Below are 20,615 nucleotides of genomic sequence, written 5' to 3' on the forward strand. Positions count from 1 at the left end.
ATGACCACGCTTCCCGTAGGAACATCGGGAGTCCTGACTTCCTGTCACGTCCGCCTTCCACAGGGACCTCGTCCAGCTGGCGAAGGCGGCCGTGAGCGGCGATGAGCGAGCCCTGGACATGTTCAACTGGAGGAAAAGCGGCTTCGGGAGCCTCCTGAAAATGGGGCCTCAAGAGGGACTGTCCTTCTTTGTCAGCCTGACGGATGGTGAGAAGCATAGCTGGGGGTTCTAGGACACCGAAGCATGTTAGGGGCGTCTGGTGGGGGCCGTGAACAAGGAGGTGACGTGTCTGCATGAAGCAGTTGTAGCCTGTGGGTGTGCCAGTCATGGCGTGAGGCGGCGGCTGCTCTCAGCCGTCACTGACCCCACGTTCAGAGGAGGCCTCACGTCCTGAGGAGGCGGGTGGGCTTGGCTTGTGTCTGGAGGGCTCTCTGGACAAGGGCCCGTCACAGTGCCCCGATCTGAGCTCTGGGGAGGGAGGGTGACAGGGCAGGATGGGCGGGGGGCCGGCACTGAGCACCGTCTGTCTGGACCCTGACTCCTCAGCATGAGCGGGGTCATGGGCAGCAGATAAATGCGGCGTGGAGCACAGGCAGAGGAGGGCCTACAGCGACGATGGGAGACATATGTGTGCGTGCGCGGGAGCGAGAGCAGGGAAGGGGGCTCACGACCGCGGTGCCCTTCGACCGGGCAGGCCGCCACGCAGCTCAGCCCCGACGGGAGGAAGGGAGCAGACGGCAGCTGCAAGGCTGGGCTTTGCTCTTTTTAAAGTCGAGATACCAATTGTTTCTGGAGGTGAAGAGATGGCCAAGGGAGGGGACTTGGAGGGGCCCCAGGGGGCCAGGAGTGGGTACGGAGCCGTGCACGGTACCAGGAGGAGGCCCCCTTAGCCGGGAGTCGACGAGGTGGTGTGGGAAGAGGGCCCAGCGGACGGGGGTGTGTGGTGGGGACGGGCCTGGAGATGGAGGGTCAGGCCTGCCTCTCACACAGGAGCTTTGGGCCTCAGGGGCGGGTCACCCCGTGGAGTCGGACCCCTGCCTGCAAGCTCACTGCATGAACATGTGTGGGTGTCGCCAGGCCACCACAGATGCTCGCCGAGGCGGTGCCCGCACGGTGACGTCTGACCCTGGGCCTCGGCACAACCTCGAACTTGCCAGTTGAATGGGAAGTGCCTTCCGTTATCCCTGGGAGCAGATGAGAGCAGACGGGGAGGGTGAGGAGGCTTCCGAGGGCAGCAGACAGGAGGCGCTTGGCCAGCACTCGCAGGAGGCTCCCCACCGACTCTGAAGGCCGAGGAGGGGCGGGCAGGCTGCACAGGGCAGGGGAGGGAGGGCCTCTGGGCCGGAGAGCACGTGCTCACGGAGACGTCAGGTCCGTGGCTGCGGGAGGGCTGTGGCTCCAGGCCTGGGCGTCTGGGTGACGGACGTGCACCCAATGTTATCACTCCAGGGCCGGCAGGGAGTTTCGAGGCTGCCCCGGCAGGAGAGCAGGGCTGGGAAGTGAAGCCTATTTCAGAGGCGGCCTGGGGGTCTGTGTGCGGACGGTTTCTAAATGTTTCATTTGTCAAGTTTGATAATGAAGATGTTTACTTTGCAAATATCCCTGAGTAGGTACAGCGGCTGCCGGCAGGCCCCGCCCCGCCTGGACTGACCCCTTTGCCCTTAGGGACGGTGCACTACGTGGACGAGAAAGGCACGACAACCCAGGTGGCGTCCACGGACAGCTCCGTGCAGACGCTCTTCTACCTGGAGAGGAGGGAGGCCCTGGTGGTGGTCACGCAGAGCCTGCTGCTGTCCCTGTACGTGGTGAGGCCGGAGGGCCAAGCGGAGGAAGTGATGAAGGTAGGCGGGACGCGGGCAGCAGGGTGGCGAGGCCAGGTGTCACCACCGCCATGCAGGGCGTCACTGACATGACTCAGTCCCCAGGAGCTTGTGGGCATGGGGCGGGGGGGGGGGCGGCGTGGCAGAGCCTGGCCGGCTCTGACCGGGGATCACTGCTCACCCTGCAGCGACTCATTTGACCTTCATGATGGAAATAAGACAGGGGACACAGTCCTGCTTCCCACCCGCGTGCAGATAGGGCCCTCACTTCGCTGCGTCATGGCCCGCGGGTCCCCGCCCGAGGGGCGTCCGTTGCCCTCCCCCTGAGAATCCTGAAAAACGTGCCCCGCGCTGGCTGCTGCTCTCGGCCTTGCCGCTCAGCGAGGGCCAGTCCTCTCTGGCCTCCGGCCGGTCCCCTGGTTTATACCAGACGAATCCATGTTCCTCAGAGAATTATGAACTTCCCCTGAAGATGACCCTGAAGATTCCGAGCTGATTCAGTTTTCGTAAATAAGCATTTACATGGTCACTTTGGTGCCCCTGGCACAGCCGTCATAAATAGAGCCCCGAGTCACGTGGACCTGGGTCCAGATCCCCTGGGGCCTCTCACTGGCCGGGGGCCTGGGTGGGTTTGTTCTCTGCAGAACAGGGTCCTGACACCTGCCTGAGAGCGTGGGGTCGTGTCTGAACAGGGCTCTCCTTGGTAGTTGTTCTAGAAACACACTCACCACGCGCAGAAGCTGCAACTGTGAGCCACGTAGCGCACAACAGGGAGCCGTGTGGCTGAGCGGGGGCCGCCTCTCCCAGCGTCCCTGGCAGCGCGGCTGGCACGTCCCCGCCAGGTCACCGCACACCGGACGCTCCAGGCTCCAAAGAGCAACATGCTTCCTTGAGGTTGTTTCTTGTCATCAGGTGAAGCTGAGTGGGAAGACGGGTCACCGGGCGGACATCGTGCTGATTGAAGGCAGCGTGCTTGTGACCGCCGTTGGGGAGCCCGTCCTCAGGTTAGAGCCTGCTGCTCGCAGGCCCCACCATCGAGGGTCAGTCCCTTCCGGAGGGTAATGCGCACACAGAAAAACGCGGGCTATGGTGAACCTCCACGAATTGAACACGTCCGTACAGGCAGCTGTGAGGTCAGAGAGCAGAGCATGGCACACACCCAGGCGGCCCGCCTCGGCCCTCACAGCGTAGGCCCGGCCTGACCCTGACGCCTGGTTTTCTCGAGCTGGGCGTACGCGCAGTCGTGTGCGGTGTCTGCTTACCCGCCTGCTTCTGCTCCGCGTGGTACTTGGGGATTGGGCTCTCCTGCGCTCCCGTGCGTGGTTGGAGTTCCTTTGTTCTCACTGTGACCTGGTGTCACACACGAACCCTTGCTCCCCTGATTATGAACAAGGCATCGAATAGATCCAAGCGTAATGACACAGGCCTTTCGTATCAGAGTCCCTAGGGCTCCACCTGCTTCCTGATCGCTGTGCACAGTGAGCAGACTCAGGGAGCCGGGGAAGCCCAAAGACCTGGTCCCCTGAATGGCGCCATCTGCCTTTCGTTGTAGATTCTGGGATTTAGAAGGAGGAGAGAATTACGTGCTGAGTCCAGAGGAGAAGTTTGGTTTCGAGAAAGGAGAGAATATAAACTGTGTTTCTTACTGTAAAGTCAAAGGTGAGCCTTGTCGGGTGCCAGAGAAAGAGAGGCAGCCTCAGGCCTCGCTCCGTGGGCTGCAGAACACGGCTGATGGTGACTCAGAGATGGTGGATGGGCTCTGACTGTCAGTCCCCTGAGCAAAGTCACTGGGGAGCGAGAAAGTGACAGCAGAGCTTTGCTCCCCCATGTGAAGGTGGACGGGTTTGCTGGACAGTGTGGCCACCGTGGCTACACGCAGGTGACCTCTGTTCCCTCCTGAAGCCGCAGGAAAAGTATAGGAAACTAACAGCATGTGTATATGTGCCTGCACACACACAGGACAGAAACAGGCGGTGAATCAGAGCATCATTTATTTTGTGCCTGCTGGGCACTGAGTGCCAGGCCAGCGCCGGGAAGCAGCCCTGAACTGGCAGGCCCCTGCTCTCGTGGGAGACCCTGAGAAAGCCGTGCCGGCACCCCCAGCCCACGCGGGGGGTGCAGGGTCGGGGCTGGCGCTCACTGGGCTGATGCACACGTTTGAAAGCCACAGGTTCCTACTCCTTTAACCCTTTCGACTCACTGAACTTTGTTTGTACCCGCAGGTCTTCTGGCAGCGGGCACCGATAAGGGGCGAGTCGCCATGTGGAGAAAAGTGCCGGCCCCACCGAGCGGCCAAGTGGCCGAGGGCAAGGACAGGTGGACCCTTCAGACCCATAATGAGCTCGAAGGCAACATCACGCAGATAAAGGTACGAGAGGCCCCAGGGCGCTGGGTGCTCTCGCCTGCCCTGCAAAAGCAGAGGAAGCGGTTGGCTTTGAACTTGCCAGTTACTCAGCTTAGGACTCTATAAAGTAAAACATCATTCAACACCGTTCTCGAGGCCTTTGGGGTTTCAGAACTGTGGACACGGGACCGTGGGCGTGTAGTCCCCTGTACCTGTGTTATCCGTCCACCCGTCCCCATCTCTGTCCCCTCTCCGTACCTGGAGAGCAGTTGTGTCGAGATGGGCCACACACAGCGCTTCCTTTTCGTGTATTCAGAGTGTGTGGCCGTCACGACACACCGTGGCTCAGGAAGAGGCCCTGTGAGCCAGCAATGCCCCCCGGCCCCCCGTCCTCCCTGCGCACATGTGCGCTCTCTCTCTCTGGGTTTGCCCGCGCTGGGCGCGTCCTAGAGGCGGAGCCACACAATCTGCGGCTTCCTGTGTCCGGCCTGCGTCCCTGAGTGTCGTGAGTCCCAGGTCCACGCCCGTCACGGTGCGTGTTGGCGGTGCGTCCCCTCGCACAGCCGAGGGGCGCCCAGGGCGGGCACGGGCCATGTTTCGCTATCTGTTCTCCTTCCATCCCTTCCATCGATGGCCATCTGGGTTGTTTCCACATCTGGACTTTTGTGAGTCACGTGGCTGTGAACATTGGTGTGCAAGTTTCTGCGTGGGCGCATGATTTCATCTCTCTTGGGCAAATGCTTTTTATGCTTTTTTACTATAAATTCTGTCTCCTAATGGCTCGTATTTGGGGAGACGCGGCGTGTCACCTTCCTTTGCATCTCTAAGTGCTGCGCCCTGTAATTGTTTGCACAGGTTGGTAGTGGCCTCTGCGGAGGCCTCGTCTGTTAAGTCGGGCATCTGGGCCTTCTGGCAGTTCCTGTTTGCTTTCAGTTTCCAGGGTGTGTCATACTCTCCTGGTTCACGTGGCTCTCGACCTTTGGCTACAAACCCCTCCTCCCGCCCCACTCACCTCTGTGGTTTGTTGCCGCCCGCCTGTTGGTTTAGTGGCTGGATCACTGCAGTGATGTCTCTGTCCCCCGCAGTGTGCAGCCTCTGACACGGCCCCCGGAGGGCTGCCCTAGGGCGTGTGCACGGCCCCGGCACAGTGGTGAGCGTGAGGCCCTCAGAGTGTCCTCTCCCTTATCTGCTGAACCGTGCACCTCAGCCCCGCTCAGCTGCTGGCCGGTGGCCCTGGGCATCGATTGCCACCCCCCTACCCCGGTCCAGGCCCGTCCCATGTGGGCAGGTGTAGTCTTCAAGCTCAGGGTCAGTGCTTGGTTCCGACCCAGGAAGCCTGCTCCAGGCGTGTCCGTCCCCTGTTCCCTCTGGTCACAGGTCATCTGCTGGGAAGCTCGTAGCTCTCGTGAGGCTTCTGCTCGCTCCGAGAGTGCCCTCAGGCTCGGACTTGCCTACATTCTGTTTCAAGTGGGGTCACTTCCTTTGGGGAGCACTTCGGAACTCCGTTCCAGGGGGCTGCCTCTCCCCTTGGGGGAAGAAAGTCTGAGGCCCCGCCCCAGAGCTTGGGATGGGGACGGTGGCCACCTCTGCAGCGACACCCTGCTCTGCGAGCAGTGAGCGGCGCTCCGCAGCCTGTGGTCTTCTGACGTGGCCTCTCCCAGCGTGGAGCCCGCGCACCGAGCGAGCTGGGGCGCAGGCGTGGGGGCCCGGCATTCTCGGGCACCCTGTGACCCGGAGGGACCCCACCCCTCACAACGTGGAGCCAGGGAGTTGGGCACGCCACCCGGGAGACACCGTGGCCCCGACGGGACAGGGAGCCGACATCCCGGCCACACCTGCCCGGGCGAGAAGGGGAGCCCGGAGGCTCGGGGCCACAGAGCTGCTGTTCCGGCCGGATCCGGCGGGCTTTCCTGAGGCCGCCTTCGTTCGCCTCGTGCCCGTGCCCGACGTCCAGAGCTTTAGGTGGCTGTTGCCCCCCGCGGTTTTCTCCAGCCCCGCCTGCTCCCGCCTCAGGGTCCTCCTGCTGCCCCAGGCTGCTTCTCGGACCCCAGACCTGGTCCCTGAGACCAGATCTTACCCGCGGCCGGGTCAGGACAGGAGGAAACACCCAGTAATGGTTGAGCACTTCGGGTGCTACCCTTAGACCCTCGCGACGCAGCCGGAGGTAAAAGTAGCTCCTGGGTGAATTAGGGACTTGAATGTGGTCATGAGGCCAAACTAAATGCCTGCAAATAGCATAGATTATTATCAGGTCGGCAGAGAATGTACAAGTGCCTCAGATTTGAAGTAATGGGAAGAGCCACGCTAATTTTCCTTAAGGTCTTAAAAAAAAAAAAGGAAGTAAACGGTGAGACCTTCTTTAAAGAGAAGCCTCGGTGCAGGGGTCCCCAAGTGGCTCAGTCAGTTAAGCGTCCAACTTCAGCTCAGGTCATGATCTTACAGTTCATGGGTTCAAGCCCCACGTCAGGCTCTGTGCTAATAGCTCAGAGCCTGGAGCTGCTTCAGATTCTGTGTCTCCCTGTCTCGCTGCCCTTCCCCCACTCACACTCTGTCTCTCTCTCAAAAATAAATAAACATTGAGGCACCTGGGTGGCTCAGTCGGTTAAGCGTCTGACTTTGGCTCAGGTCGTGATCTCACTGTTCACGGGTTTGAGCCCCATGTCGGGCTCTGTGCTGACAGCTAGCTCAGAGCCTGGAGCCTGTCTTTGGAATCTGTGTCTTCCTCTCTCTCTGACCCTCTGCTGCTCACGCTGTCTCTCTCTCTCTCAGAAATAAATTAAATAGACATTAAAAAATTTTTTTTAATAATTAGAAAGGAGACAGAGAAGCCTCCCCCATATAAAAGTGTCATTTCTTCCCAAATAAATTTACCCATTACGTGTATGTTCATACAATTCATGATCTTTTTTTTTTCCCCATGGGGGAATTCGACAAAATAAACTCCCCTGGGAGAGCACATGGTGAGGGGGATTCTGCACAGAATCAGAACATTTCCGTATCCCAAACCAGAATATATCTCGAAACTAGAGCAGTTCAAACAGCGTGCGCTTACTCAGGCGTGGGTAAACGTACCGTGGCACGGGGAAGCAAATCCAAAACCAGACAGACGTAGCTTTAGAAGGTCAAGTGAGATTAGGAAAGTTCGTGTCCCTGGAGGAGAGCCACGCGATTCAATACACTGTGTCAGCGTGTCATCCGTTTACAAAGAGTATACATCCTTAAGTTTACAACTAACTGGTCACAAAGACAGGACACGGAGCAGCCCCGTCGCATTACAACTCGAGTGTCCGTGTTTTACAATTTTCCGTTAAATGCGTATTTTGTGCCAAAAGATCTGTAAGTCGGTTTTCACACCGAGAGGAAGCAGCGCTGTGAAAACAGCGATGCACCGCGTGTGCCGCCTTCCTGACGGCGCCTTCCTCCCTCTGCTCCCCTCTCACCTCCATCGGTGGCGCGGAACCCAGTGGGGCTCGCGGAAGAGCCTGCTGGCGGTCCACAGCGTCCGCTCCGTGGTGATCCTCCGTGAGCAGGCCATGTGCTCACACTTCCACCAGCAAGTGGCTGTGGCACAGACCTCCCCCAGCTCGCTCAGCGTGTCCTTCCTGTCCACGGGCGTGACACACAGCCTGCGCACAGACATGCACATCAGCGGGCTGTTTGCCACCAAGGTGAGCACACAGGGGCGCTGGGCTCTGCCAGGTCCTTCGGGGCGGTGAGGGTGCAGGCGGCGGCTTGCTTTATAATCTCCATGACCCTTCATAGGATGCTGTTGCTGTCTGGAATGGAAAACAGGTGGCGATCTTTGAGCCTTCTGGAACCACGCTACGGAACGCAGGTGGGAGCCTCGTCCCCCCCGCGGGGACTCACAGCACTCTGCTCTGTCTTCTCGCCATCTAACGGGGGTGCTGGTGCCCGCAGTGTGGGCAGGGGGCTGGCCCAGGGCTCTGGCCCTTCAGTGCTGGGCGGTGGCCTGCCGAAGCCAGAGGCGGTGGCCGGGAAGCCCTCCTGGGAGCCTGGACAGTGAATGACCACAGTGCTTTCTGGGGAAAGGGGTGGCCACAAACCCGGCTTCTGAACTGGTTCCCGACCCACACGGAGCCTGAGCCCTGTGGCACCTTGGCCAAAGCCGCCTCTGTCTGGATGTGAGGATGGGCCGTCAGCCTCCACATCCTTCTCACGGCGCCTTTCCCCTCCCTGCTCCGCGCGTGCCTGAGGGAGCGTCCGGGGCAGTGACAGACAGCAGGCACAGCCCAGACAGAGGTTTCCCCTCTCACAGCCGCAGAGGCCGGGAGTCAGACGCACCTTCCCGGGGCCCAGTCAGGGCATCAGCAGGCCACACCCCTGAGCACTAGGGAAGTCTGTCACTCGCTTCTCCAGCTTCGGTGGCTGCTGGCCATCCTTGGCTTGGGCCCATTGTCCCGGGCCCTCCCTGCACTGTCACCTCGTTCCCGCCGCGCATCTGCTCCCTCCTGCAGAGGCCTCGTGGTTGCCGTCAGGGCCTCCTGCGTAATCTCGGACGCTTTTCCCATCTCAGGACCCTCCGTCTTTGACCTTATCCTAACATCCACGCCCCAGGGACCAGGACCTGACAGCGCGGGGGGCCGGGTGCAGCCTACTGTAACGACCCCTGGGGCGCACTCCTCGGCCAGCTCTCCTGCACAGTCGTTGCATGCACCCAGGCTGACCCCACTGGAGCGGGCATCGTGTGCTCCGGGGCACTTCCCCCACCCCCGTGGGCTTGTCTGAGCCGCTCTCGCCTCCCTGGGGGTGCTTCACTCTCACCCCAGATGAGCCTGTCCCCCCTTTTCCCCATCCCCTCCCCCCTCTTCTCCTCTAACACTTCAGCGCCTAAACTTTTCTTATAACACTTTTCCTGCTCTGCCTTGTGTTGTGGCCGTACTGAGCGTCCTCTCCAGCGCGACCCCCTTGGGGCAGGGACGAGCCTCCGGCCCCTCAGGAGGACAGCACAGCAGGTGCTCACGTATTTTCTGCCCTGCGTGTGTCATCACCTCCCTGCCCAGATGAGAACCCGTCTAGACCCAGGGATGAGGGCTGGTGGCCTCCAAAGCCCCACCTAGAGTGGATGGACACCTGCTTAAACAGCTGTGCCGGCCAGTGGGCGGGGCGGGGCCCGGTGACGCGTCACTGCTCCAGCCCCACCGGCGACCCTGTCCCTGTCCCTGCGCCTCAGGGCCTTGCTTTCTTGCAAGAATGCGCCCCTCACTATGCTGGTGAGCGCCAGGGCGAGAAAGAAACGTGTGTGAGGAGCTGAAGCCTGAGCACGTAACGTGTTCATCTGTCGTCCTAGGAACCTTCCTGTGTGAGTCTTCGGTGTTGGCCATGCACGAGGAAAATGTGTACACCGTGGAGCCAAACCGAGTCCAGGTTCGAACCTGGCAGGTAGGTCACTGCTCTGGGGCAGGAGGGATTGATGGGAAAGCAACTGGAACAGTTTAAAAGGCCGTTGGTAAGTCCAGCCAGAGCCGCTTAGCAACTTCACGCGGCCGGACCATAGTCCCCCACCCGGCACTTGGCGTGAACTCCGCCCGCGGCTGCTGGGATCTGTGAAATCAGAGGCAGGGCACGGGCCCCGCACCATCGTAAGGACTGGACCACCGGCCCCCGAGTCCCCGGGCTGGAAGTGGGAGGAGGCGTTTGCTGCAGTTCACGTCCATCTTGGAGGCTCCGGTCAGGCCCCGCCCTGCATGTTGTGGGGGGTGGGGGCCCTCGATGGGCCTTCCAGGTGACCACCTCCAACACACCGCCTGTTCCCTCCTGGTGGCGCGGAGTAGGCGTCCCTGCCTGCCCCTGTGTGGCACGTTAGCTCCCTGAACCTGCCATCACAAAGTGCCGGAAATCAGGCAGCTGAAAGCAGTCGAAATTTATTTGCTCACAATTAAGGAGGCCGGGAGTCCAGGTCCGGGTGTGGGCAGGGCGGGCTCCATGTAACCCCTGCTTCTGGCGGCTCCGGCGTGCCTTGCCATGTAGACCCATCGCTCTGTCTCTGCTCCATCTTCACCTGGCCTGGCGTCCTAGTCGTGTCTCGTCTGTCTTGTGAGGGTGCCGTCCCTGGACTCCGCCACCCTAACCCAGAGTGGTCTCCTCTCGCGGTCCTTAATTCCATCCGCAAAGACCCTTTTCCAAATAAGGTCACGTTCACGGGTTCAGGTGCACGGATGTTTGGGGGCCCCCACTCAGCCCAGGACACGCAGCAACGCTGTGTCGAGGGCGGAAAAGCTCACGGCTCTGATTTCAGCTCTTGTGCGGCTGCTTTATCCATCTCTGGGTCCTTTGCGGGGGTCCGTGTTCGGCTTCTGGGGGCTGCAGCTCACACGCGCCAGGTCCCCGCTGCTCACCGCCATGCCATGCTGCAGCTCCCGAAGTTCTCCCTGGGGGGCCTCAGCGGGTGGGAAGCGCCCCAGGGGGCGGCCCTGGAGTAGAGGCTTCAACGTGGGGATGCTGACCCCCCCTTCCCCCCGCCGGGAGGTCCCTGCCTGTTTGAGGAGGGAGGGGAGGCAGAGAGAGAGCTGCAGGGAAGGGGGCCAGAGCCCACTGCTGCTGACACTAGTTGGGGACACCTGCTGAGGCCAGGAGGGGCTGTGTCAACGACCCATGGAGGACGCAGCCATGTGAGCACAGCTGACCTGCGGGCCCCGCTGTAGGGGTGGGGGTGGACAGCCAGGGAACGGGGCTCACCCGGGAGTAGCAGAGACTTGCAGTCTGGGACTAGCAAGTTACAGCAAAACCACAGCAAGTCTGCGGCCCCGGGGAGGCTGTCGTAGACCCAACCCCAGGGGTGAGCAGGGGGCTGGGCTGTTTCTGGGAGGGGGACCTCCCCCCTGCTGGGGTAGCACAGTCCACCCTTGAATAACTCGTAGGCAGGGGGGCCAGCCCCCCACACAGTCAGAAATCCACATGTAACTGGACTCCCCAAAACCCTGGTGACTGGAAGCCTTACCAATAGCACAGTCGGTTAACACATATTTTGTACATCATACGTGTTATGCTGCACTTGATCTTGGCCGAAAGGCTGAGAAGCGATTATAGGTGATTTATACTGTATTTTGACGATAAAGCAAGCCAGGGAAAAGAGAAGAAAGTCACAAGGAAAATATCTTTACAGTCCATACCGTATTTATCAAAGAAACGTGCATGTAAGCGCGTGAGTGGACAGTGTGGCTCAGACCCATGCTGTTCAAGGGCCAGCAGTGTAGCCACTTGGGGGCTGAGAGCGCCCCCTGCCGGCCTCCGACTCCATTTTCTAAATGAGGTTTCCCTTTATTAATTCTCATATTTCCTCTTTTTGATCAAAATCTTTGAAAGCATCGCTGGGGCGCCTGGGTGGCTTAGTCGGTTGAGCGTCCGACTTTCACTTGGGTCATGATCTCGCGGTTCGTGGGTTCGAGCCCCGCGTCGGGCTCTGTGCTGACTGCCAGCTCAGAGCCTGGAGCCTGTTTCAGAGTCTGTGACTCCCTCTCTCTCTGACCCTCCCCTGCTCATGCTGTCTCTCTCTCTCTCTCTCTCTCTCCTAGAAATAAATAAAAATTTTTTAAAATTTAAAAAAATAAAAAAAAAGAAAGCATCGCTGATCAAGTCATGCTTTCCGTATTTAGTGGTTCCGTTCCTCCGTGCCAGGAAGGACCTTTCCTCTTGTCCCGTCCCACATCACAGGTCCAGTGCATAGCTTGTTGCAAACCGCCCAGAGCCACGTTTCAGTGGCTCTTCAGTGGAAGGTCAGGAGGGAGAGAAAGGCAGCCTGAAGGTAGGCGAGCTTAAAGTTTGTATCGTTCCGGTGCCTAAGCCTTGAAGATCATCTCCTTATTGGGTATGTCATTTTTTAAAAGTTTGAAGTAACAAAATACAGACCTTAAAAATAATATACAAAAAAGAAGTACATGAGAAGGTCAAACCGTATGACGAACCGGGACCAGCTGTGAAGGTGGCCGACTGAAATATTCATCGGCACTTTATCTGACGAAGGGGGAAGGGTTCTCCCTGCGGAAGCAGACGGGAGCGGTGTGTTCCTCCTAAAGCCTCCGTGGAGAGCAGCCAGGAGCGCGGCGCCACGGGACTGCGGGAGCACCCTGCAACCACGGAGAGAGAAAGCAGTAGATGGTGGGCTTTTTGCAAAACTTCAAAGATGTTTTAAAACCGTACTGTTACGTCCAGCGCGCTGCGTGGAACCCGAGCTGTTCTCGCCGGTACAGCAGACGCAGTTGTGAATTCAGACCCCTTGGATTCAGGCAGCAGCTTCGATGACAGGCAGACTTCTGTGAATCCTGAATCTTCTCACCCTTCAGAAGAAGCACAGGAAAAATTCATTGTCACTGGCTCGTGACAAGGCCATTACGGAAGGGCTGTAAACGAGGAGTTTCGCCCTTTCTCGACGGGGTGGGGAGCGCAGACCAGAGCACCCCCTTCCAGGAAAGAGGGAAGCGGCAGCGGCGAGGAGGACTCGGGCCTGGGCTGCGCACCTTGGCAGGGCTGTCTCGTCCGCCTCAGTCGCAGGGCCCCTCGGGGTTTGCTGCTTTGTTCAGATGCATCACGTGAATCCAGAGTCTGTTTCCTGTGGTTCGGCAGCACAAAGGTTGTTTACCAGTGGCTGATAAGAACCTTTCCAGTGGGGAAGAAGAGAATCTTTCCGGAGGCTTCTTTTCCCACAGAGCCTCCAGGTTGCGAGACTGATCTGAAGTCCTCGTCTCCCAGGAGCACACGGTGAAAAGATCGCTCCATCAAAGCAGGGTTTGGGTTTTTCTTTTTTTTAACGTTTATTCATTTTTGAGAGAGAGAGAGAGAGCGTGAACGGGGAAGGGGCAGAGAGGGAGACGCAGAATGTGAAGCAGGCTCCAGAATCAGAGCCCGACGCTCAAACCCACGAACCACTAGATCATGACCTGAGCTGAAGTCGGATGTTTATCTGACTGAGCACCCCCAGGCACCCCAAAGCATGGTTATTTTTCACAGAAGCAGTTGCGCCTGTGCAACCTTGAAGTGTATATCCCGTTATCAGCTGCGGGTCAGAGGTGGCTGGGGCCAAGTGCACGGAGAGCCCAGGAGCCCCCGAGAGGGCGGTGGATCCGAGATTTAGGACCGACAGCAGTGCTTTAGGCCAAGCCAGTTGGAGGGTCTCCACACATTTTGCCGATTGAGTCTTCGCGGTGCCATTAGGTGACTGCGACTGACCCGCGGCGAGGACACAGTGCGACCAGACAGACTGACTCACCGCAGCGCCTGCCAGAGGACAGGCTCCCCAGTCACCGTGTGGCGGGAGAGCGGTCCCCAGGTAGCAGGGACGTTTTCTGACGGAACTTTGGCCACGGAAACAGCGGGGGCCTGTCCGCAAGGGAAAACTCCAGTCTGGTGAGAAAGCAGACGGACCACGACCAGAACGTACCTACGCCCGTGAGATGGGCAAGTTTTACAAAATCCACCCGTAGAGCAGGTTTCTCCGGATCATACTTCTGACGGGCACGACACGCGAGGGGGCATTTAATGGCCTTATCAGTATTTCTCCATGTTGGTTCACAAACCCCATCATTTTGCCAGTAAACCAGTGGTTTAATAGACGTCTGGTGGTCTTGAGTGGGATTTTGGAGCTTCTGGTAGGGCCGGACGGTTACTTGGCCCAAATGAAAGCTCTCTTTTTATCGAACCAACGGTTACTAGCTTTCCAGTGTTGTCTTTCTTTTCTGGGGCCAATCGATGGGCCTTGCTGGGCAATTTTTCCGAATCGTCATTTGAAAGAGCACGTTGTGGAACATGACAGACGCCTGGCCACCGGTCTCCTTGGCAGCAGCGTTTCGGGTGGAAATATCAGCACAGCGGTGGCCTCCAGGGAGTCACATCTCGAATGCCCAGGAGCCTTAACAGTAGTCAGAGGCGCGGGCAGAGGGAAGGCTTCTGATACATTGTGGACGATAGAGGAGCCGTCCGAAATCAGATCCGCTTCGGAGCCAAGGAGACCTTGTGCTCCCAGATCCTCGCCGCATCCTGGGCTGCCCTGAAGGCACGTGGAGCTCCGTGTCCATGTGCATGTGTGGGTTTTACCCCTGGCCGAGGTGCAGGCTCCGGGACGGCCACACAGCTGCTGCCTCGGTGACTTCCCGCGCGACTTGCTGCAGCCGACCCCACTCGGTGCTGGCCGCGCCTCCATTACCCAGGAGCCATCAGCAAACCAGGAAAATGAGCGCTGGTTGGAGGAGTTTCCTGTCACTGGCGGTGAGTGATCTGTTGGCGGCAGGCGGTCATGAGGGGTGCGTCCAGGTGCGTCCTGGTCGTGTGCGTCCAGGTGGAGTCCTCGTTCAGGGATCCGAGGCCCAAAGCATCAAAGCCGTTTGAGCAGACTGCAACTTTCCTTTGGAGACTTTGTCTCTCTCTCTTTTTTTAAGTTTATTTATTAATTTCGGGGCGGGGGAGTGGGCTGTGTGTGAGGAGGTGGGGCTCAGAGAGAGAATCCCAAGCAGGCTCCATGCTGTCAGCGCAGAGCTCGACCTGGGGCTTAGATTTATGATCCGTGAGATCGTGACCTGAGCCGAAATCAGGAGTCAGACATTTAGCCAACTGAGCCCGCGCGCCCCGGGTGCCCTGGAGACGTCGTCTGTTCAAGGCCAGAACCGCTAACAGATGAATGCTGTTCCCCGGAAAGCGACGCATTGTAACAACCTAGAGTCTCCAGAAAACTGCATCATCCGAATCAGCTTTTACCGTTGGGGAAAAGGAAGGGCCTCCGAGAAACACCGGGCCATTGCCGCCTGTTCTTATCAATTCGAATACCAAAACTGCACGGCACAGATCGAATACGGCGAGAAGTTTGCTTGGAATGGACGTTAGCGGTAGAGGAGAGTTGGAAACAACGGGGTGCCATCTCTTGCTCCCGGGGCCTCGACAGACCTGCCCCCCCAGCTGCTGGCTTCTCTCACAGGTAAACCGGGATGTGGCAGGACTGGCCCTGGGCCTTGTGATCGACCATGGGTCTCCCGCCTTCAAGGACATCTTCATTGAAGGGCACCGTTCGGGGGAGAGCTTCTGAGGGATCTGAATCTTGGTGGGAAGCGCAGTATGGACTCGGCCGGTATCAGTCAAGGTCGTTGCTTATAAAGAGGCTAGTAGCCCATCCAATAGGGACAAAGAACCAGTGTCCCCAGACTCGGCGCTGGGGCCGTCAGAAAAGGAGCTAATAAAAGACCCCGAAGGGTCATTTATTTCTTCACGCTGGCTGTTTTGAGTACTGTCATCAAATTGGCAATTATTTCCCCCTTTTGGGAGAAATTCTAGCCTGATGCTCTTCTGAGAAGTCTTGACCCAGCAGATGAGCAGTCGGAGGTGGTAGGAGGAGGGGCGTGTGTCCCTCCAGCGGCCTGGACGGGAGGGAAGGGGGCGAGGGCCAGGGAGCCGGCGGGGCCACCCGCTGTTTGAGCCGGTAACGAATTCCGAGGCCGGGGCAGCTTTACAGCAGGGAGGTTGAACAAGAACGCGGCTCCGTGTCAGTAAGGACGGAAGGTCAGTCCCAATTTGGAGAGGAGTTTGAGCCGGTTGAGAGGGAGGACTGGAAGGGGCCCCATTACGGGCAGCTGGGGCACCGCCCAGGCTGGGGTGGGGTGCCGGGTGCGCGTCATTGCGTCGCCACGGCCTTTCCAGGGTCCTGGCCAGAAGGCAGGGGTATCTGGTTTTGTTCACCGGCCTTCATTTGGCAGAGTTGGAAATTAAGAATTTTAGCAGTTTTTCTTCTAGGCTGCTCATCTGGGACACAAGCTGGCTGGTTTGCCTGATTAACTACACGTGGAGGGACACGGATTCCCATCCCAGTCTGTTCAATAAAGAGTTAAATGCAATCCAGGGGCTCAACATCGAAAAGAACACCAGAGGGGCACCTGGTTGGTTCGGTCAGTCAAGCGTCTGACTCTTGATCTTGGCTCATGTCATGAGCTCATGGTTTCATGAGTTCAAGCCACATCGGGCTCTGTGCTAACAGCATGGAACCCTCCTGGGATTCCTCTCTCCTTTCTCTCTCTCTCTCTCTCTCTCTCTCTCTCAAAATAACTAAACATTTAAAACATTGTTTCAAAGAAGACCAGAATTTCCTTTGAAAACAATCTGAAGTCCATTGTAATAGTCACAAACAGGTTCATCAGCCCCTTTTTGTTTTTGTTTTTAGGAGTCTGAATTTTATTCCAATCCACTTGCTTGGGAAAGGCTACTGTAATCACTCAGTAATTTCCAGTGAGTGTTCTAGCACCTTGCAAAGTGTTAGGGATTTTTCTTTTTTAAATTTTTTTTAATGTTTATTTATTTTTGAAGGAGAGAGAGAGGGAGAGACAGAATCCAAAACAAGTGCCAGGCCCCGAGCTGTCAGCACAGAGCCCGACGCGGCTCCAGAACTCGGGAGTGGCGAGATCGTGACCTGAGCCAAGGTTGGATGCCCACTTGACTGAGCCACTCAGGCGCCCCGGGAAGGCTTAACCTTAACGGGGCAGGTTTGAATAGTTCAGGAGTGGAGGGAGATTCCAAGGAAAAGGGAATGTGACCAAAGGGCCGGAGTGAGGGTGCAGGGCTGTAGAGAAGTGGGGGCAGGTGCAGAGGGAGAGAAAGGGCCTCAGTTCACTCAGAAACAGTATTTTTGTAGAGAGGCAAACTGAGAATCCTGGAAAACGTCCCTCAAAGTCTTGTGTTTCGATGTGTTGTTGTTGTTTTTAAATTTTTTATGTTTTTATTGCGTGAGCAGGGGAGGGTCAGAGAGAGAGGGAGACACAGAATCTGAAGTAGGCTCCAGGTTCCGAGCTGTCAGCACAGAGCCCGACGTGAGGCTTGAACCCACGAACCGTGAGATCATGACCTGAGCCGAAGTCGGACGCTTAACTGATGAGCCACCCAGGTGCCCCTCGAGGTGTTTTTTTTTTTTTTTTCCAAGTAGCAGCTTTGTGATTTAATTTTGAGCAAAACAATTTGGGGAAGTTACAAGTTATTTTTCATTAAGTCCGTCTGTTTGGTTAGAAAGGCCCATGAGGAGGGGCCATAGTTTTTAAACATGAATCCAGTCAGGGCCCAAAATGAGGGGCATGGGATGATCTCAAGAGCGTTTTGGTGGCTGGGATCCTGTGTCTTGCAAGTTTTTCTCTAGAAAAAAAAAAAATCCTAACCAGTTGTAAAAAGAAGTTGGACCAAAAGCCAAACAAAAACTCACAAAAAAGACAAAGCCTTAAAAACACATCTCAAGTAAGCCCAGAGAGCTCAAAACACAGAGCAGGGCTCAGAATCCAGGAGCACCGCCGGTGGGGGAGACACAGCAGCGAGCCCAGTCGGCTCCGTGGGCACGGGCACCTGTTGGCTCACCGGCCTGGAGTCACTGGGAGTCTTCTCTCCGTCACACGTCTGACCCACAAGTACTGTTAACCTTAAAGATAAAACTGCCAGTTATTTTATCCACAAAACTGGGCTCATCCCGGAGTGGCAGAGAATTGCAGCTCGGGACCAGCAAGCTGCAGCAAAACCCCGGGCAGCCCCTGAGGTCGGGAGGGCTCCGGGAAACCAGAAGTCCTTTGGCAGGAGCTGCGACTTCCGAGCATGGCGGCTTCTCCTCGGCTGGGCCGTCGGCCAGGCAGGAGAAAACCCTCCTTCCTCCGTGGTGTGACGTAGCGTCCGCCTGTACGGTGCGTCTCTCCCGGTGCAGTCTGCGACTGACCAGGCGTGGTGGGGCCGCGGGCGCCCCCGATGGCCTTCCTAGTTCATCTCAACGGTGGTTTCACCGTACTGATTTTCACTGGGAGGTCAACACGCTGGGAGACGGCGAAAGGTGTACTGGGAACGGGAGAATGGCCTGCGGGACAGGGCGAAAGATCTGTGAAATGGAGGTGACTGAGGAGCCCGCTGGCTGCCTGGGGGGCTCCCACGACACATGGGCTGGAGCTGCGTGTTGCTGAGTTTGTAGCTACAGGAACGTGCGCCTGCGCTCACTGGTCTTGGGCGCGCAGCAAGGCTCCCGGCTTGGGGAAGCCCGCAGGCAGCTCTCCGGACTGCTCCCCGCCCCTGAGGACGGACACGCGCACCCCGCGGCGGTCACCGCTCCTTCCAGGCGACGCCGGGCTGCCTGGCACCGCCTGTTCTCTAGCGGGACCCCTTTCTGGGCTGGTGTGCGGCGCCCCGCTGGCCCCCAGGGCTTTACGCCGTTCGGGGCGGTGAGAGCATCTTGGTGACGGGCTGGAGCTTCCGGAGAAGGGGCTGGTGGCGCCGACCGTGAGGCAGAAGCGGGGAGGCGAGGCCGGAGTGCTGCAGGACTCGCACATGGAGTCGTGACACCGAGGCTTTGCTTTCCAGGAAGCGACTTTATTCCTGCGGCACCGCTCAGTTGGGTTCGTACCCAAAAAGCTGAGCGGCCCACATCACATGGCATAGTTGTTTTATCTATTTCCCGTTTCTTTGTTTCCCGTGCGTCGTAACACATAAACGTGCAGTCTGATTAAGTTGTCTCAGTTTACAAGGCCATGGGGAATGTAGGCACCTAGGCGCATATCCAGGTGACCTTGAAGTCTCTCCTCTTTTTCTCTCTCCTTAGGGAGGGGTCCCTACCGCCGGAGGTCCGGCCGGCTGGACTGAGGCCCTCGTCCCGAAGCCAACGGGGGTGGTGAAGCCTGAGGGACGGGGACACGCATCCTGGCGTGTTTTACTTTGGTGTTACTTTCCCTGGAAGATAGCTGTCATGTCTGTGCAGCGGGCAGGGCGGGGGGAGCTGCCAGCAGGATGTCGGGGGGGGGGCGCCATGCAGCCTGAGGACCAGAGCCGGGCAGCTGGGAAGGCGGCCACGGCAGAGCGAGGGACCAGGCAGTGCTTGGAGGTGGCGGCCGTTGGACCGCAGGTGGCGCCTGCGGCAGGTCCCGGGAGCCGGTGCCCGCGGGGGTGGGGGCGGGGCTCCCCAACACCGAACGCAGAACGGCCCTCATGCACGGGGTGCCCGGAATTCAACTCAGTTCTGACACTGTCCACCCAGAGACAGCACCGGGTCCCCCAGGTCACGGGCTTGTCCCGTGTGACCGCCCCCAGCCGTGCTCCCGCCACAGGCCACAGAGTGGAGCCTCCTCCTCCTGCGGCCCTTCCAGCTGGTTAGAGCGGCGCCCCGAGGTCAGGGAACCCCGTACTCACGCTCAGCAGCGTGTGGAAGGAGGTGACACAGGACACGAGGCGGCAGCCAGATGACGAGGCGCCCGGGGCGTTCTGGGGAGTCCCCGCCAGGTGCCACTCCCCGCACCCCTACCTGCCCGGAGGCCTCCAGCCCAGTCCCTCTGGGTGGTTACGGAGGCCTCACTGCAGCCCTGTGACCAGTGGGTGGTCCTCCGGGCAGCCAGCCCCGCCCCTGGGCGGAGACCGAAAGTCCCCTTTGCTCACGTGAGATGAGACCCCTGCGTGGCCCTTGTCATGAAATTCCACAGCTCTTAGCGGCTGTGAGCCCCAGGTACGCCGGCCGCCGTGTCTTCCCTGTGTGGTGGTAGAATCTGCTCGGTGCTTGTGCACGCTTACCCGAGCGCCCACCTAGCGTACAGGACTCCCTGTGGGTGACCCTCCATGGCAAGGGAGGCGCTACAGCACAGGCTGCTTTCCTCAACCCTCGTTCTTTCCTTTTCCTCAGGGGACCGTGAAACAGCTCTTACTGTTCTCCGAGGCAGAGGGGAGCCCGTGCCTCCTTGACGTCTGTGGGAATTTCCTGGTTGTGGGGACAGACCTGGCTCACTTTAAAAGCTTTGATCTTTCCCGAAGGTATGGTTCTTGTCCAGTTGTGGGTTCAGTTTCAGACCAAAGAATAGAGCGAAGCTTGTAACAAAGAGAGTCAGGTTAGGTTTTTGTTTTCTCAGAACACGTAAACGTCACGTCTGTTCCCTACTATGGTCTGTTAAGGGTGCAGCAGCGTTATGTCCAGAAAAACAACGTCCGTGCTTTAAGTAAAAAAGCACTATTGCCAAAACACGCTAGCCATCATCTGAACTTCCAGCCCCCGTAAGCACAAGTCACCGTAACACATAGGACAGTAAAAAGCTTTGAGATGACGCGAGAATTACGAAAATGTGACATGGATACCCAAAGTGAGCAGACGGTGTTGGACTGACGTTTTGGCCACAGGATTGCTGCGAACCTTCAATTTGTAAAAAACACTGTGTCTGGAAAGTGGAGTGACGTTAACATACCACCGGCAGGACAAAGGCCAAAACGTGCTGCAGGGTGGGCNTAAACCCGGGAACTTTACAAACTCACCCAGATGTTGAGCCATTATGTTTATGCCTAAAAGTAATAGAATGTCGTTGTCAGGGACGACGCTCGCCCTTGGCCGAGCTGGGCCCCTACGGCGGCACACAGGCCCTGGTGTGCGAGTGGCCGCGCCCTCAAGGACCCCCGAGTTCTGTTCTGCGAGGGGAGGTTTCTGCTCCCTCGGAGAGCAGCTTGGGCCCGCCTCCCCTGAGACCCCGTGT

General features: G+C 58.2%; 1 protein-coding gene across 1 annotated transcript in view; it reads left to right on the forward strand.

The window, feature by feature from the left end:
- IFT140 (intraflagellar transport 140) overlaps positions 1-20,615 on the forward strand; it is a 77,653-nt gene that overhangs the window by 10,830 nt on the left and 46,208 nt on the right. The window contains exons 5-13 of the mRNA XM_077762793.1: positions 64-206; positions 1,666-1,841; positions 2,733-2,824; positions 3,373-3,479; positions 4,043-4,188; positions 7,629-7,832; positions 7,927-7,999; positions 9,473-9,564; positions 19,781-19,908. Coding sequence (XP_077618919.1) covers positions 64-206; positions 1,666-1,841; positions 2,733-2,824; positions 3,373-3,479; positions 4,043-4,188; positions 7,629-7,832; positions 7,927-7,999; positions 9,473-9,564; positions 19,781-19,908 — 1,161 coding nt within the window. The remainder of the gene's footprint in view (positions 1-63; positions 207-1,665; positions 1,842-2,732; positions 2,825-3,372; positions 3,480-4,042; positions 4,189-7,628; positions 7,833-7,926; positions 8,000-9,472; positions 9,565-19,780; positions 19,909-20,615) is intronic.

The sequence above is a fragment of the Crocuta crocuta genome, unplaced genomic scaffold (genome assembly GCF_008692635.1).
Source record: "Crocuta crocuta isolate KB4526 unplaced genomic scaffold, BGI_CrCroc_1.0 scaffold234, whole genome shotgun sequence".
NCBI classification, from domain to species: Eukaryota; Metazoa; Chordata; class Mammalia; order Carnivora; family Hyaenidae; genus Crocuta; species Crocuta crocuta.